At 36.4% G+C, this 14386-nt stretch overlaps 1 protein-coding gene across 4 annotated transcripts in view; it reads left to right on the top strand.

Moving 5' to 3' along the window:
• Positions 1–14386, top strand: part of LOC126713928 (uncharacterized) — a 31112-nt gene that overhangs the window by 9470 nt on the left and 7256 nt on the right. Inside the window, exons 2-7 of one of the 4 annotated variants that reach the window (XM_050413891.1) lie at positions 616–915; positions 1744–1869; positions 2213–2289; positions 11323–11387; positions 11464–11543; positions 11659–11780. In XM_050413891.1, coding sequence (XP_050269848.1) covers positions 616–915; positions 1744–1869; positions 2213–2277 — 491 coding nt within the window. In that variant the 3' untranslated portion in view covers positions 2278–2289; positions 11323–11387; positions 11464–11543; positions 11659–11780. Of the gene's footprint in view, positions 1–615; positions 916–1743; positions 1870–2208; positions 2290–11322; positions 11388–11463; positions 11544–11658; positions 11781–14386 lie in introns of all 4 variants that reach the window. The other 3 variants (XM_050413890.1, XM_050413889.1, XM_050413892.1) reach the window with 3 other exon arrangements.

Here is a 14386-nt window from a genome sequence, read left to right as displayed (position 1 = left end):
ATATAGGTGTAATAACTTCATTTATGATTTGTTCACAACTACATTGGATGTAGTTGTGAGGTTAACCTTGAAATTCAATGTTATAAATAAAAATCATCTCGTCCAGATTGACTTTCTCGTTTATTACTGCTTTTAACATTGCAGTTTCTTCTTATGCTGTAGTTTCCTGTCCCATGATATGGTTTTACTGTAACTTAACGCTGATCAACTGTAGTCAAACCTCCTGTACTTACTCGTGACTACTTGTAGCAAATTTATATATTTATTTGTAAATTCCGCTGACAAATTGTTTTTTAGGTATTTTTGACCGGATGCTACCTAAGCAAGGTGCTGTTCTTTGGTTTATACATGATAAGGATGCCTCTAGATGGTAAAGTACTAATCGTTAGATATAAAACTTTAATTAGGGAATATCTGTCACAATTTTTTAATCCAAATAAATCTCTAGTGGGCAGACGGGTCTGTAAAACTTGTTTCTTTGATACCTCCATACATATGTTACAAAGATAATTCTGTAGTGTGCTGACTATTTGGTTAAATATTTCTTAATTATTCACTGAGGTTCCTTCCGCTGGTTCTTAGTAGTTGCAACTGATTGTGCATTTTAACTTGCAGTGAAGCAGAATTCAGTTACATTGAGACAAGACTCCAGCAAAGGAGGTACATGTTTTGTGGCATTCAGAAGTTATGAGGTTACATCCTTGACATCTACAGCAACACCACTGATGTCAATAAAGGCAATTTCCATTCAGGCATTGTCTCCGAAAAAGTTTCTAATCTTGGACTCAGCTGGGGATTTACACCACTTGCACCTATCCAATTCTGTCATTGGATCAGATGCAACTTATCACATGAAGCAGTTGCCCCACATTATTAAAGTGCAAAAACTGGCTATTTTTCCTGATGTTTCTATAAGTATGGTTCCTTCATTTCTTTGTGACAAATATTTGTGGATTCTTTCATGTTAGAATGCTTCATGATCAGAAGTCATTTGAATATTTATGGAATTATGATTTGGGAAGAAAAAAAGGGGGGTGTTGGGGACATGTGCAATTAGAAATTGCTAGACCTGGAAGATAGGTTAAGGGATTGGGTTGTGGGTAGTCTGGAATTTGTGCTTGGTTTATGTCCCAGAGAGAGAGAGTGAGAGAACATTCATATTATATATTATTCCAACCAAATTATAGGGTTAAATTATAGAGATTATGTAATTAACATTTTTATGAGTAGGTTGAATTCCCTTATTATTAGGTGAATGTGTATAGAATTATATTGTGATAAAAACCCTTTAAAAAAATGAGTTAAGGGAATAAGGATATAGGTTTGATTTTATTTAATGTCCCTCATCACAATTTTTCCTTAGCAGATGAACTCAAGGGGCTTAAGATATCCGTATAATTTTGTAGTCACCATGTTCTTTCAAGCTTGTTAGGATGTTGATCAATTATGTGGCTGCATTAAGAAGGATAAAGAAAAAAAATTTCATGCAGTTTATGTGGTTCATGTTAATATCAGGCGTAGGCTTGGTAGTTGGTATTAGCATTCTGGTCCAATACTAAATCCGTAGTCGGGTTTGGGTTGTGACAAACATGGTATTAGATAGCACATATTATGTTAGTCCATTAATATTTTGATTTATACCTTTTGATATGACTTTAGCCAAATAGGAAAAAGCCATTGAGGTCACTGGCCACAATCTCACTGCTGTCTGCAGCTAAATGACTGAGGTCATCATTTTTGCAGGAACCCAAACTGTTTGGATATCAGATGGATGTTATTCTGTGCACATGATGGCAGCATCTGACATGGACACCGCTGTTAATGAGAATGACAGGAATGAGAGTGATGAAATGCAAATGCAAATCTCAGGTTTTTGTGTTTCCATAATTTGGTGGTTACTAATAATTATGATATGCTTTTCTCCTAGTCATTTGGACAAGACCTGCATATTTGTTTACCCAGGGTTTGTGAATGTTTTGCTTTGAAGCATTTGTCATATTTGTCTTCTATTTTACCCTTGTTAATAGAGTTTTATAATCTTGGAAACTTGTTTTGACAATCATTTAGCGTCAAATTGCTCCCTCCGATGATTGGGTCATTTGTGCAATTTTCCTTTTAATAAGAAATATGAATTGGCTTCTAAGTATATGTGTGTGTGTCGTGGTGGACAGATGCAAATTTAATTATTTTTCTTTATTTGTCTGTTAGTTAGTCAGGCAATTTTCGCTAGTGAAAAGATTGAAGATGTTATTCCTTTGGCTCCAAATGCTATTTTGATTCTTGGACAAGGTAATCTCTGGATTTCTTTATTTAAATTATTGTTTAGACAAGAAGTGCTTTAGAATTTTAAATAATTAAAATGGCTAATTGTTATCAAATCCAATTGGCCATGTAAAGTTAAATTTGGACCTTAAATTAAAAACAAAAAGACAAATGAAAACAATATTTTTATGACATGTGATTATAAACTCAAAAATAAAATAAATTAATGTATCGTATACTATACTTTGTAATTTGAAAGGTGATATATCTGGGATATTTCTTGTGGGCAGCCTGAAGTTACAGGCTGTATAAAAATGCACTCCCTTGCATAACAAATTACTAAACTGCTGTTTGTGCAGTACTTTGTATTCTTATGCTCTTTTTGTTCCAACAAAAAATCATTTCTTGAAAATTATTAATTTTCCTGTATTTGGTTGCAACCTTGAAAATGAATTTGGAAGATATTATTTTGTTGTTTGGTTTACATAGAAAATCATTAATATTTCTTGTGATTCCAAATAATTATATAAAATAAAAATTTCATTCATAACATGATTTGTCCAACGTGAATAATATTTAGAGCAACTAGAAAATGCACCTAAAAAATATTTTTTAGGACACATTTATTAGTTTGCCCAAAAAAAACTATAACTATAATAATAATAATAATAATTTTATCTTTTTAATGTCAATCATTTATTATTATTAGTAGTATTGTGCTGGTATGATGCAACTTATCAAGAATCATATATAAACTTTTTTTTTTTTTTTGAATAATATAACTAATATTGAATTATAAAATAGATAGTAAACTAAAACAAAAATTTCTTTAAATTACATGACGAAGGACGAATGAATGAACATCGTGTAAGTCCAAGTTCGATAAAAAATCATAGATTGTAATATAAAAAAAAATTCTAATAAAGAACCAAGATCTTTTTAAATATCTTGAAACTTTTGATAATTTAGTTTTCATTGAAATAGTATTTTAATATTTTAAAACTTTGGTAATAGTTACTTAAAATAAACTGAAAGGGTCATACTTAGTGTACAAACTCTCACTTCTACAAGGTCTAAGTCTCTGAGAAAGATGATGTGTAGGCGGGCAATCTTATCCTTTTAGAAAGGCTCATTCTCATACTTAAAATAAACTATATTCCTAGTCTTAATGTACTTATAGTGAGTCATTTGACAAAATTATGTTTTACAACCTGTAGCACTTATATTAAGCCACATAGATATATTGCAAGCATGATGCATATGACCCAACCTTTATTATTAAAACAAAAGATTATAATAGAATATTACAATTCAATATATATATATATATATTTTTTTTTTTGGGGGGGGGGGGGGTTGGTTGGAGGACTTGAACGTTACGACGGCTTTGTTGGAAACACCAAGAAGTGGCAATAGAGCTACAGGGCTCTTTGCAATAGAAGATTCTTTTTTGATAAGTAAAAATACGATAGAATATTAAAATAATATAGAATAAATGATTATTATATATATATATATATATATATATATGATGCAGGACAAATTAGGGATTTGTCTACTTTTAGTTGTGGTGGATTTAGGGTAGGAAAGAAGAAGCATTAGAGAGAAGATAGGGCTGTTTAGGGGCTGTGTGAACAGTAGTGTAAACAGTAACCCTAGAAAGAAAGAAGAGAAAATAAAGAAAAGAGAGAAAGAGAAAGAAACAATAAAGGCCAACGTGCCTATTGCTCAAGACACTCAATTTTATTAATCAACTCATTCTCCTTTTTTGAATGCATTGAGCACAATATATAGAGACTCTTACTTGTACTAGTAGTAATATTATTCCTACTAGTATTAGGACTACTAATAAAACCTAATAAATACTAACTTGGACCCAAAGTAAATAAACCTAAGATACTTAAAACCCTAGAAGATTCTAGACTTAACAAAATTACCAAAATACCCTTAATTCGCAGGAATTGCAGATTTGCCCCTCAATATAAAACTGACCATAACTAATAAAATAAAAACCCAAATTAAAAACTGTTTTAACCCTAAAAGACTCATACTTAGACCATTAAAAAGGCACTACTTTCACTTCAATAGAAATAGGAAGTCACATGAGAACCCAATAAAATAATTCTTGAATAGGCGAATTTGCAAAGTAATAGCATATTAATCTTCCATGACTCTATCAATATATATATATATATTTAAACTTCTATATACTCTTAGTAATGGAATTTTAATTGTAGTAGTACATAGTTCATCCCAAATTATTAGGCTTGTTTAGAAAATCCAACTTTTTAAGAGAACATGATTTAATATATTGTCTTTCACATAAAAATGTACAAGTTTCTAAAACTACCCCCTTAATTTAAACTTTAGTGAAAGGGGGGAAGGGGGGAATTGGCTTTTTAATTAAAGGGTATGTTAGAAAATTTATTTATTGACTTTTTAAGAGTACTTCATTTTGGGACACCTTGAAATGGAATACAAAACTAACAATTTGGAATGGAGGGAGTATTTTTTAAGTTTTTTTGAAAATTTGGAAATTGAGTTTCACTTAAAGTAGCTATGTTAATTATTTAATGTAATTATAGTGTTGCATGAGATGGAGAAGAAAAAAACTCAAAAAAAAATTAATAATAAAAGTGTGTTCACTTGGTGCAATTATATCATTTAGGGCACAATTTTTATTATATTTTATTTATATGACATTGTATGATTTGGACATGAGCTTATGTAATATATAATATTATTATATTTTGATGACAATAATTAAATGATTGATCATTATATAATTTCACAATTTTCATATTATATACCAAAGGTCTTATAGTTTTACATTAAATGATTGTTTATGTTTAGATAGGTTTTGGTACTCATCAACCTATCAAAAAAAAAAAAAAAAAGGTTCTGGTACTTATAAACAAAAATGTTTAGATAGGTTTTAGTTACAACTTATGTGAATTTTTGTTGTCTTTAGTTATTAGAGACTTATTGGAGGTGTGAATTGAAACAATTTTATTAGAATAATGGTGAAATGATTAAATTCACCATATTCTAATTTCTTCAACTTTTGAAATAAGTGGGAATTTATCATGTTATTAGGGTAGGTGGTCCTAAGTTTGAACCTTGTCTCACCCCCCATTTAAAAATTAAAAATCACACTTTGGATTCCACTTATTAATGGGGAGTAGTCTGGACCCACACCTGAAGAGGGAGTGTTAGAATAATGGTAAAATTCACCATTTCTTAAGAGCTTAAGTTTTTCAGGGCAGGTGATGATTTATCAAATTTAAAAAAGTTCATAGTTTTAAGTAAAAATCTTTTTAAAATTCAGATTTAATTTGAAACCACCCCCAAATTTTTTGAAAAGTATCGTTTGCATTAATTAAAAGAAAAAGAGGCATTAACCATGTACATTGGATGTATACAATAGGTACACCAACATCAAACACTAAAAGTAAAACTATCTTGTTCTTGAGTGGTGTTTTATGTGCAAAAGCTGTGGGGAATCTTTAGATCATCTCCTCCTTCACTGTCCTATAGCATTTGAGATGTGGAGTATGATCTTTTGCTTGTTTGGTGTTTGTTGGGTGATGCCGCAAAGGGTAGTGGATTTGTTGGATTGTTGGTCATGCAATTTCTAGCGGCATCGTAATATAGTTATTTGGAGATTTATGCCGCACTGTTTGATGTGGTGTATTTGGTGGGAACGGAATTCTAGGAGCTTTGAGGGTTGCGAACAGTCCATTCTTGAGTTTTAAGTCTTTTTTCTTTTTTACTCTTCTCGAATGGCGTTTTGTTTTACCTTTTTTTTTCTTGTTTCTCCCTTCCTGTGTTGATTGATTATTGTACTTTGGTTTCTTGATGTTTTTGCCTTTTTCGTACATTCCCTATGTACCAGGCGGAGTTTTTTTTGAAGTTTTTATGTTACTTATCAAAAAAAAAAAAAAAAAAAAAAAACCCGGGGCATTTATCCACTCAAGCAAAGTTTTGAGTAATAAAAGCTTCATGTCAGAGATTGAATTTGCACATTCTTCAAAAGTCCTAGCCTTTCTCTCTTGCCAAATGCTCCACAATAGTCTCCCTATCCCTCTTCCCTCTTAAACAGGCAATGCCGATCTATAATAATTATTCCACGCTTCTTGAGGTTATTAGCAGTTAGAATTTTCCCAAAGTTACCATCTAAAAAAAAAAAAAAAAAAGAAGAAGAAGAAGAAGCTAACCTTAGTTGGAATTTTAGACTTCCACAAAATCCTCCAAGGAAAAGATGAATGGGCTGTAGATTGTAACATTTTGTAATAGGATTTAACTTCTAAGACATTCCATGAAGAACTTATCCCGAAAAAGAAAAGAACAGGACATTCCATGAAGAAGGATTCTAGCAAAAGGTATCCACCCTCACCTTGTGTTATCAACTTAGAGTAAAGCAAGTTCGTAAAAGCGGCAATGGACTCTAGCTCCCGATCATGGACCAGTCTAACAAAGCTAACATCACAGTCGTAATTGAAACCACCCAAAAATATGGAGAAATTATGGAATTTACCAAAGTCTTTAATTAAGGGTAGCCACTTGGTGCAAGGAGAATGTAATCACTTGGTGTAGAGAGAAAATAGTCACTTGGCACAACCACAACTTCTAGGACCCAACTTTGATCGTATAATATATGTATGAAATTTCACTTGGTCTAATTCTAGAGAGATTGCTTCTAGATCTAGATTGGACAGATTCCTTGTGTCTGCTGACTGGGAGGAGAAATTCCCATCTGTTTGTCAAAGCCGATTATCTAGGTTGCTTTCAGATCATTTTCCTATTCTTCTGGAGGGTGGGAATCTTCTTGGTGGCAAGAAACCTTTCAGGTTCGAGAATATGTGGTTAAAGGATGAGGGTTTTTTGGAAAGGGTGCGAGCTTGGTGGGAGTCCTATCTTTTCCAAGGTTCTCCTAGTTTTATTTTGGCTAACAAACTGAAGTCGTTGAAATTGGATTTGAAGAGATGGAATGTGGAGGAGTTCGGTAATATAGGTCTTAGGGTTCAGAATCTGTGGAAGGATCTCAATGTGTTGGAAGCTATCGAGGATGATCGTGTTCTTTCAGCGGAAGAGAGTTTGGAAAAGGATCGTATTCGTGGAGAGTTAGAAAGATCAACCTTGTTGGAAGAAATCTGCTGGAGGCAGAAATCTAGGGCTCTTTTTCTTAAGGAGGGAGATAGGAACACTAAATTTTTTCACCGTATTGCAAATTCTCATAGAAGATGTAATACCATTGATAGGCTTCTGGTGGATGGAGAGTTATCCTCGGATCAGGGGATCATTGAGGGGTGTATTTCTCATTTTTATAGGCAGTTATACTCGGAGACTGAGGTCCACAGACCTATTTTGGAAGAGGTTGTTTTTTCTAGCATTTCTGAGGAAGATGCCAATTGGCTGGACAGACCTTTTGATGAGGATGAAGTTTCTAGAGTGGTCCTTGATTTCAATGGTGATAAAGCGCTAGGTCCGGATGGTTTTTCAATGGCATTTTTTCAGTCTTGTTGGTGCTTGTTGAAAACTGATATTATGAATGTGTTTCATAATTTTCATACCCACGCAGTGTTTGAAAAGAGTCTCAACGCTACTTTCCTTGCTCTCATTCCTAAGAAAAATGATGCTGTGGATGTTAAAGACTTTCGGCCTATTAGTTTGGTGGGAGGGTTGTACAAGATTATTGCTAAGGTGTTAGCCAATCGAATGCGGAAGGTGGTTCATGGTCTTATCTCAGAATCTCAGAATGCCTTTCTGAAAGGTCGTCAGATTTTGGATTCTGTCCTTATTGCTTCTGAGTGTTTAGATAGTAGACTGAAGGCAGGAGTTCCGGGGGTATTGTGCAAACTGGATATTGAGAAAGCTTACGACCATGTGAATTGGGAGTTTCTCTTGTTTTTGCTTCAGCAGTGTGGCTTTTCTGACAAATGGAGAAGGTGGATTAGGTGTTGTATTTCTACTGTTAAATTCTCCATTTTGATCAATGGTTGTCCTTCTGACTTCTTTGGGAGTTCTAGAGGTTTGAGGCAAGGTGATCCGTTATCCCCTTTTCTCTTTGATATTGTCATGGAGGCTTTGAGCCATATGTTGGATGTAGCTATTGCGGCAGGTCAGTTCTCAGGCTTCTCAGTGGGGAATGCAACTGGTACCTTGTTGACAGTGTCTCATTTGTTATTTGCGGATGATACTCTTATTTTCTGTGATGCTGACAGCAATCATATAACAGCTCTGCGTGGGATTCTATCTAGATTTGAGGAGGTGTCAGGGCTAAAAATTAATCTTGAGAAGTCTGTTTTGGTTCCAGTTGGGGATGTGCCTAATCTGCATGAGCTAGTGGAGATTTTGGGCTGTAGTGAATCTGCTCTTCCGCTGAAATATTTAGGTCTGCCGTTGGGTGCTTCTTTTAAAGATAAGACGGTTTGGAATCCTATTTTGGAGAGGATGGAGCAAAGGCTAGCTGGTTGGAAGAGATTGTATTTATCCAAGGGGGGCAAGATTACTCTTATTAAGAGCACTCTCTCTAGCTTGCCTACTTATTTTCTTTCTCTTTTCCCTATTCCTGTTAAGGTGGCCAAGAGGATGGAGAAATTACAGAGGGATTTTCTTTGGAATGGTATTGGTGATGATCGTAAACTTCATTTAGTTAAGTGGTCGAAGGTTTGTAGGCCACTGAAGAATGGAGGGCTAGGCATTCGGAGCTTGAGAAGGTTTAACTCTGCCTTATTAGCCAAATGGTTGTGGCGTTATGGTGTGGAGAATGATGCCCTTTGGAGAAGGGTAATTGGGGCGAAGTATGGGAACGAGTGGGGCGGTTGGTGTACAAAACCTGTGTCTGGGGCACATGGTGTTTGTTTGTGGAAGTCCATTAGAAAAGGCTGGCTGAATTTTTCAAAGTTCCTTCGGTATGATGTGGGTGATGGCACTCGTGTGAAGTTTTGGATTGATGTGTGGTGTAGGGATCGTCCTCTTAAGGAGGTGTTTCCTGACTTATATAATATTAGTAGGTCTAGGGATGTTTCGGTCTCTGAGGTTTTGTGCTATGCTAATGGGAGAATTTTTTGGGACCTTCAATTTCGCCGCTTAGTGAATGATCAAGAGTCTCAATCTTTGGATTCTTGTTTGGGTTTGATCTATTCCACTAAGGTGCGTGGTGTTGGTTCTGACAAATTTAGTTGGAAGCCAGCCAGCAGTAGGGGTTTCTTGGTGAGCGGGTATTATCACTCTCTTTCCCCCTCTATCGTCTCATCGTTCCCGTGGAAACTTTTGTGGCATTCGAAGGTTCCCCCCCGGGTAGCTTTTTTTTCTTGGACTGCTGCTTTAGGCAAGATCCTAACTATTGATAACCTTCGGAAGAGGCATCTTGTTATTCTTGAGTGGTGTTATATGTGCAAAAGGTCTGGGGAATCTGTTGATCATCTCCTCCTTCACTGTCCTTTTGCTTTTGAGATGTGGAGTATGGTTTTTTGCTTGGGTGGTTTTTGCTGGGTGATGCCGCAAAGGGTAGTGGATTTGTTAGACTGTTGGTCTTGCAACTTCAGGCGTCATCGTAATATAGTTATTTGGAGGATGGTGCCTCACTGTTTGATGTGGTGTATCTGGAGGGAGCGGAATGCTAGAAGCTTTGAGGGTCGTGAACGGTCCATTCTTGAGTTTAAGTCTTTTTTCTTTCTTACTCTTCTCGAATGGTGCTTAGTTTTACCTGCTTTTTCTTGTTTATCTCTTCCTGCTTTGTTTGATCTTTGTAATTTGGTTTCTTGATGTTTTTGCCTTCTTAGTACATTTCCTATGTACGGGGCTGAGTTCTTCTTTTTTATATATCTTCCTTTACTTATCAAAAAAAAATATATGTATGATGTATTAATATTATCATTATCTTCCTCAAACTTAATTTAGAATTTTATGTGCTATATCTTAAAATTACATAGAATCAGTTTAATTTTTTTCCCCCAATACCCAATTTTTTTTTTTTTTTTCTCCACCTGTTCATCCCATCTTTTTGCTTTCTTACCTTTTTCTCTTCATTCTCTTTTTCCAGCCCATTCAACTTACCCTTTTTTTTTTTTTTCTCTTCTCTCTTTAACGCCTAACTGATTACTTCTCCTCCCTCAAACTGCCCTCCTTTCCTTCTTCCTTGGGTGAGTCTGACATTGTGGGTGTGGAGTGGAGATGTGGGCATGCAGGATGGTGATTGTGGTTTGGGGATTTGGGGCTGTGGCTGTGGGGCGGGTGTATGGTGGTTATGGTATTTTTTGGCCTGTGGGTGGTATTTTATGGCTGTGTTCTATTTTTGAGGGACAGGCTTTATGGTGGTAGTAGGATAAGGTGTGTGTCATGGGGTTTGGGTGGTGAATTGGTGCTGTGGATGCTGTTGTGGTGGAATGGGTAGCATTGCTGCTGTGGATCAGGGGCAAGGAGAGAGACAGAAGATAGAGATTTTTTTTTTTTCTTGAATGTTTTCGAGAGGCATCTTTGAAGTGGTGGCTTAGTAATGTGTTCCAGACTTTTTTTTTTTTTTTTTTTTTTTGTTGGGGGGGGTGGGGGAGCGGGCGGTGGAAGGAAAGGAAAAACCATTTCAATAAAAAATGGGTTAGTTTTTTATTGACCAACCAGCCTTTAATTCTAGTAAGGTAACAAACAATGCAAAAAGGGTGGCACAACCCTAGTACACGTGATGTGCACAAGAGATCACCAAAGAAACTACGAAATGCAAAACCTAGTTTCCAAAGTTAAGAGATCTAAGTATTCAACATGGATTTAAGAGTAGAATGATTAGTCACAGCCATCCAATTGAAAAGCAAGTATGGATTTTTTGAGCCCATCCAAGAAGATTCCAATCCGTAGAAAGTGTATTCCTTGTTGGCAGACTGAAGTCTTAAGCCATACAATAATGCTTTCAATTGCCTAACTGTGTATCAAATTGTTTATCATGTGGATTTTTTATTTTTTAATAATTTTTAGTTCCTGATCTTTGCCACCTGGCGCGCCCCCCCCCCCCCCTCTTCTTTCCCTCATTTATTGTTTTGGCTAACGTTTATTCTTGTTAACCAGGAAGCTTATACGCGTATGCAATTTCCTGAAGTTGCTGAGGTCCTCAGTGATTGTCATTTTCAGTGGTCAGTAGGTTGTCTAGTTTTTCTGCCCTATAATATATTTCCTCTTATTTTCATGATCTAAGCCGGTTATTTTCAGGACATCTATGTTCCGGGAGATACTAAATAATGTCTTGCCAGTTTGAGTGGGTTCCCTGGATCAGTTGTTCTGTTTACTCAGTAAGTTATATATACATGTAAAATTCACTCAGATTTTTCACATTTTGTCAGTAAATTTAGGATAACCTAATAATTTTTTAGTTTAAAAATTGACTCATTTTATACTGAATTTCAGTTGGTTGTCATAGGTCCTCTGATTACCATGGTTCCATTTGTCATTATGATATTAAGTCATGAGCTGCAATTGCCTCATTCATATTGCGGTGCATGACACCCAAGAACACTGAGCTCTTGAAGGTATGTATGATTACAATGTTTATTATTTAATCAAACTTTCTACTGGTTTTAGAATGTGAACTTGAGTGAAATACTAACATTTTAAATTGAAATGGTACTAGAATAGTGCAATCACATTCACTTTATGTTCAGAAATACTTTTTTGTTGTTGTTGTTGTTGATAAGTTTTATTGATATAAAGGACACCCTTGTACACAAGGAGTGTACAAGGGGTCAACAAATCAAGAATAAAAATTACAAGAATCAAGAAAATCAAAAAAGGAAGAGAATGATTGGTTTTGCAAAGTAGCCAACCAATCTAATAAAGTTCTAAAGGAAAATAGCTTGAGGTCTGGTATGGATCTCTCATTATCTTCAAAAAACCTACTATTTCTTCCCTCCAAAGACACCACATTAAGCAGTGGGGAACAATTAACCATATGCAACCGTTTCTATGACAACCAAGCCTGCCTTGCCAGCAAGCTAGGAGCCCCACAACAGATTGCGGCATAACCCAGCTTACTCCAAATAAACCCAAAATCATAGACCACAAATCCATAGCAACCGGACAGTGAAGAAATAGATGGTCAACCAATTCACCATTACACTTGCACATATAATACCAATCCAATATCCAAACCTTCCTTTTACGTAAATTGTCAATCGTCAAGCATTTTCCTAAAGCAGCAATCAAAACAAAGAATGCCACTCAAGAAGAGATCTTCTGCTTCCAAATACTTTTCCATGGAAAACAACAATCATTAGAGCCCACTAGAAGACTATAATATTTATTAACCATGAACCCCTTATTTCTATCTAGTTTCCAACACATCTTATTCTCACCAAACCCCCTTATTGTAGCGTCATATATGGTATCCATGAAGCTCGACACAGTCTCTAATTCCTGAGCATGAGCAGCCCTAAAGAAATTTTCATCCCAAAAAAAAAACTCTATTAGTGGACTTCATAAGCTGTGCCACACTTGTCTCCTTATCTCGGCAAAATCTAAACAATTCAGGATAGGTGACTGCAAGAGATTTCTCCTCACACCAATGGTCTTGCTAGAACTTCACCCTTGATCCATAACTAGGGCTGTCCATCAACCCGTCAGACCTGACCCACCCACCCGACTGAACCGACCCGACCTGAAGACCCATGGTCAGACCTGAATTGCATTATGGGTCGGATGCAGGTTTGTTAGTGTAAAAAACCGGGTTTTCGGTTCGAGTTCAGGTCTTACACATCTTGACCCGCAGTTACCAACCCGACCGCTCATAATTTATTCACGCTCGAGCCTTTCTGTCTGATCTATTTTTGGCCTAACATTAAAATCCATTTTTCATTCTCTCTCTCTCTCCCTCTCTCATCTCTCTTAAATCACTAACCCTAGCCGTTGCCGTCACCAACTTTTCCCTACTGCTACTGTCCTGGGTTGAGTCACTCTCAAACCCCACTGATGGTGGATGTACTGATCTTGTGCAATCTGATCTTTGCCGTAAAACATCCTTGAATCTGCTTCAAATCTCCTCCGACGCTCTAATCTTGTGCGATCTGATGGGGGTTGTACTGATCTTGTGATGGATCATGTGGTGATGGTGGGGTGAGGGAGTGGTGATTGTGCGTCTTGTTCCGGTTTTGGTCATGTCTCTCCTCTTTCTCTCTCTTCGTTTCATTCTCAGATCTGGGTTTGTGGTATTTTTGGTGCTATTTGGTTTTAGTCTCAAATTTGGGTTTGTGGTAGTTTTGGTGTTATTTGATTTCTCTAGCTTTGGATTATGGTTGTGAGCTGTGTTTTTGTGGGTTTGATTTCTTCTGAGATGTTCTTCAAACTTGAAATCACCCAATGACTCCGACCCGCTCAACCGATAACCCGAGCCACCGGATCTGACCCGAATGTTCGGTCAGTTGTAGGTCTATTTTTTGTTCACCCAATTCAATCGGGTTGGGTTGCGGGTCAACCTCAAACCCAATCCGACCCGAACCGTGGACAGCCCTACCCATCGCTAATATCATACAGAATATAATGTGAAAAAGAAGGCCATCCCCTACTAATATTTTTCCACAAACCAAAACCATATGGACCATAAACAGATCTGGTACACCAGCCACTCCATACACATCCATATTTCACCTCTATTACTTGCCTCCAAAGGGTGCCCCTTTCAATCCCAAATCTCCATAGCCCCTTCCCAAACAAAGCTTCATTAAAAAGTCTTACCTTCCTTATCCCCAAGCCACCTGAAGGAGTACAAACAGTAGCCCATCCAACTAGGTGAAATTTGGGCTCATCACCTAGCCCAACACATAAGAAATTCCGTTGAAGTTCTCAATATGGTTAGCCACAATAGCAAGTATAGGAAATAAGGATAGAAAATAAGTAGGTAAATTAGATAGAGTGCTTTTGATTAAAGTGACTCTACCTCCCTTGGATAAGTACCAACGTTTCCATCCCACTAATCTCCTTTCCATCTTCTCCAAAATCGGGTTCCATATTGTCTTATCCTTGAGTTTAGCACCCAAAGGAAGACCCAAATGTTTCATTGGAAGAGTACCTTGCTTACAGCCAAGGACATTCAACAATAACTCGATATTCTACACCCCTCCAACAGGAACCAATTCTGACTTGC

This window comes from Quercus robur, chromosome 2 (genome assembly GCF_932294415.1).
Source record: "Quercus robur chromosome 2, dhQueRobu3.1, whole genome shotgun sequence".
In the NCBI taxonomy this organism is placed as follows: domain Eukaryota; kingdom Viridiplantae; phylum Streptophyta; class Magnoliopsida; order Fagales; family Fagaceae; genus Quercus; species Quercus robur.
Note: the sequence above shows the minus strand (reverse complement) of the source record. Positions and strands in the feature narration are given on the sequence as shown.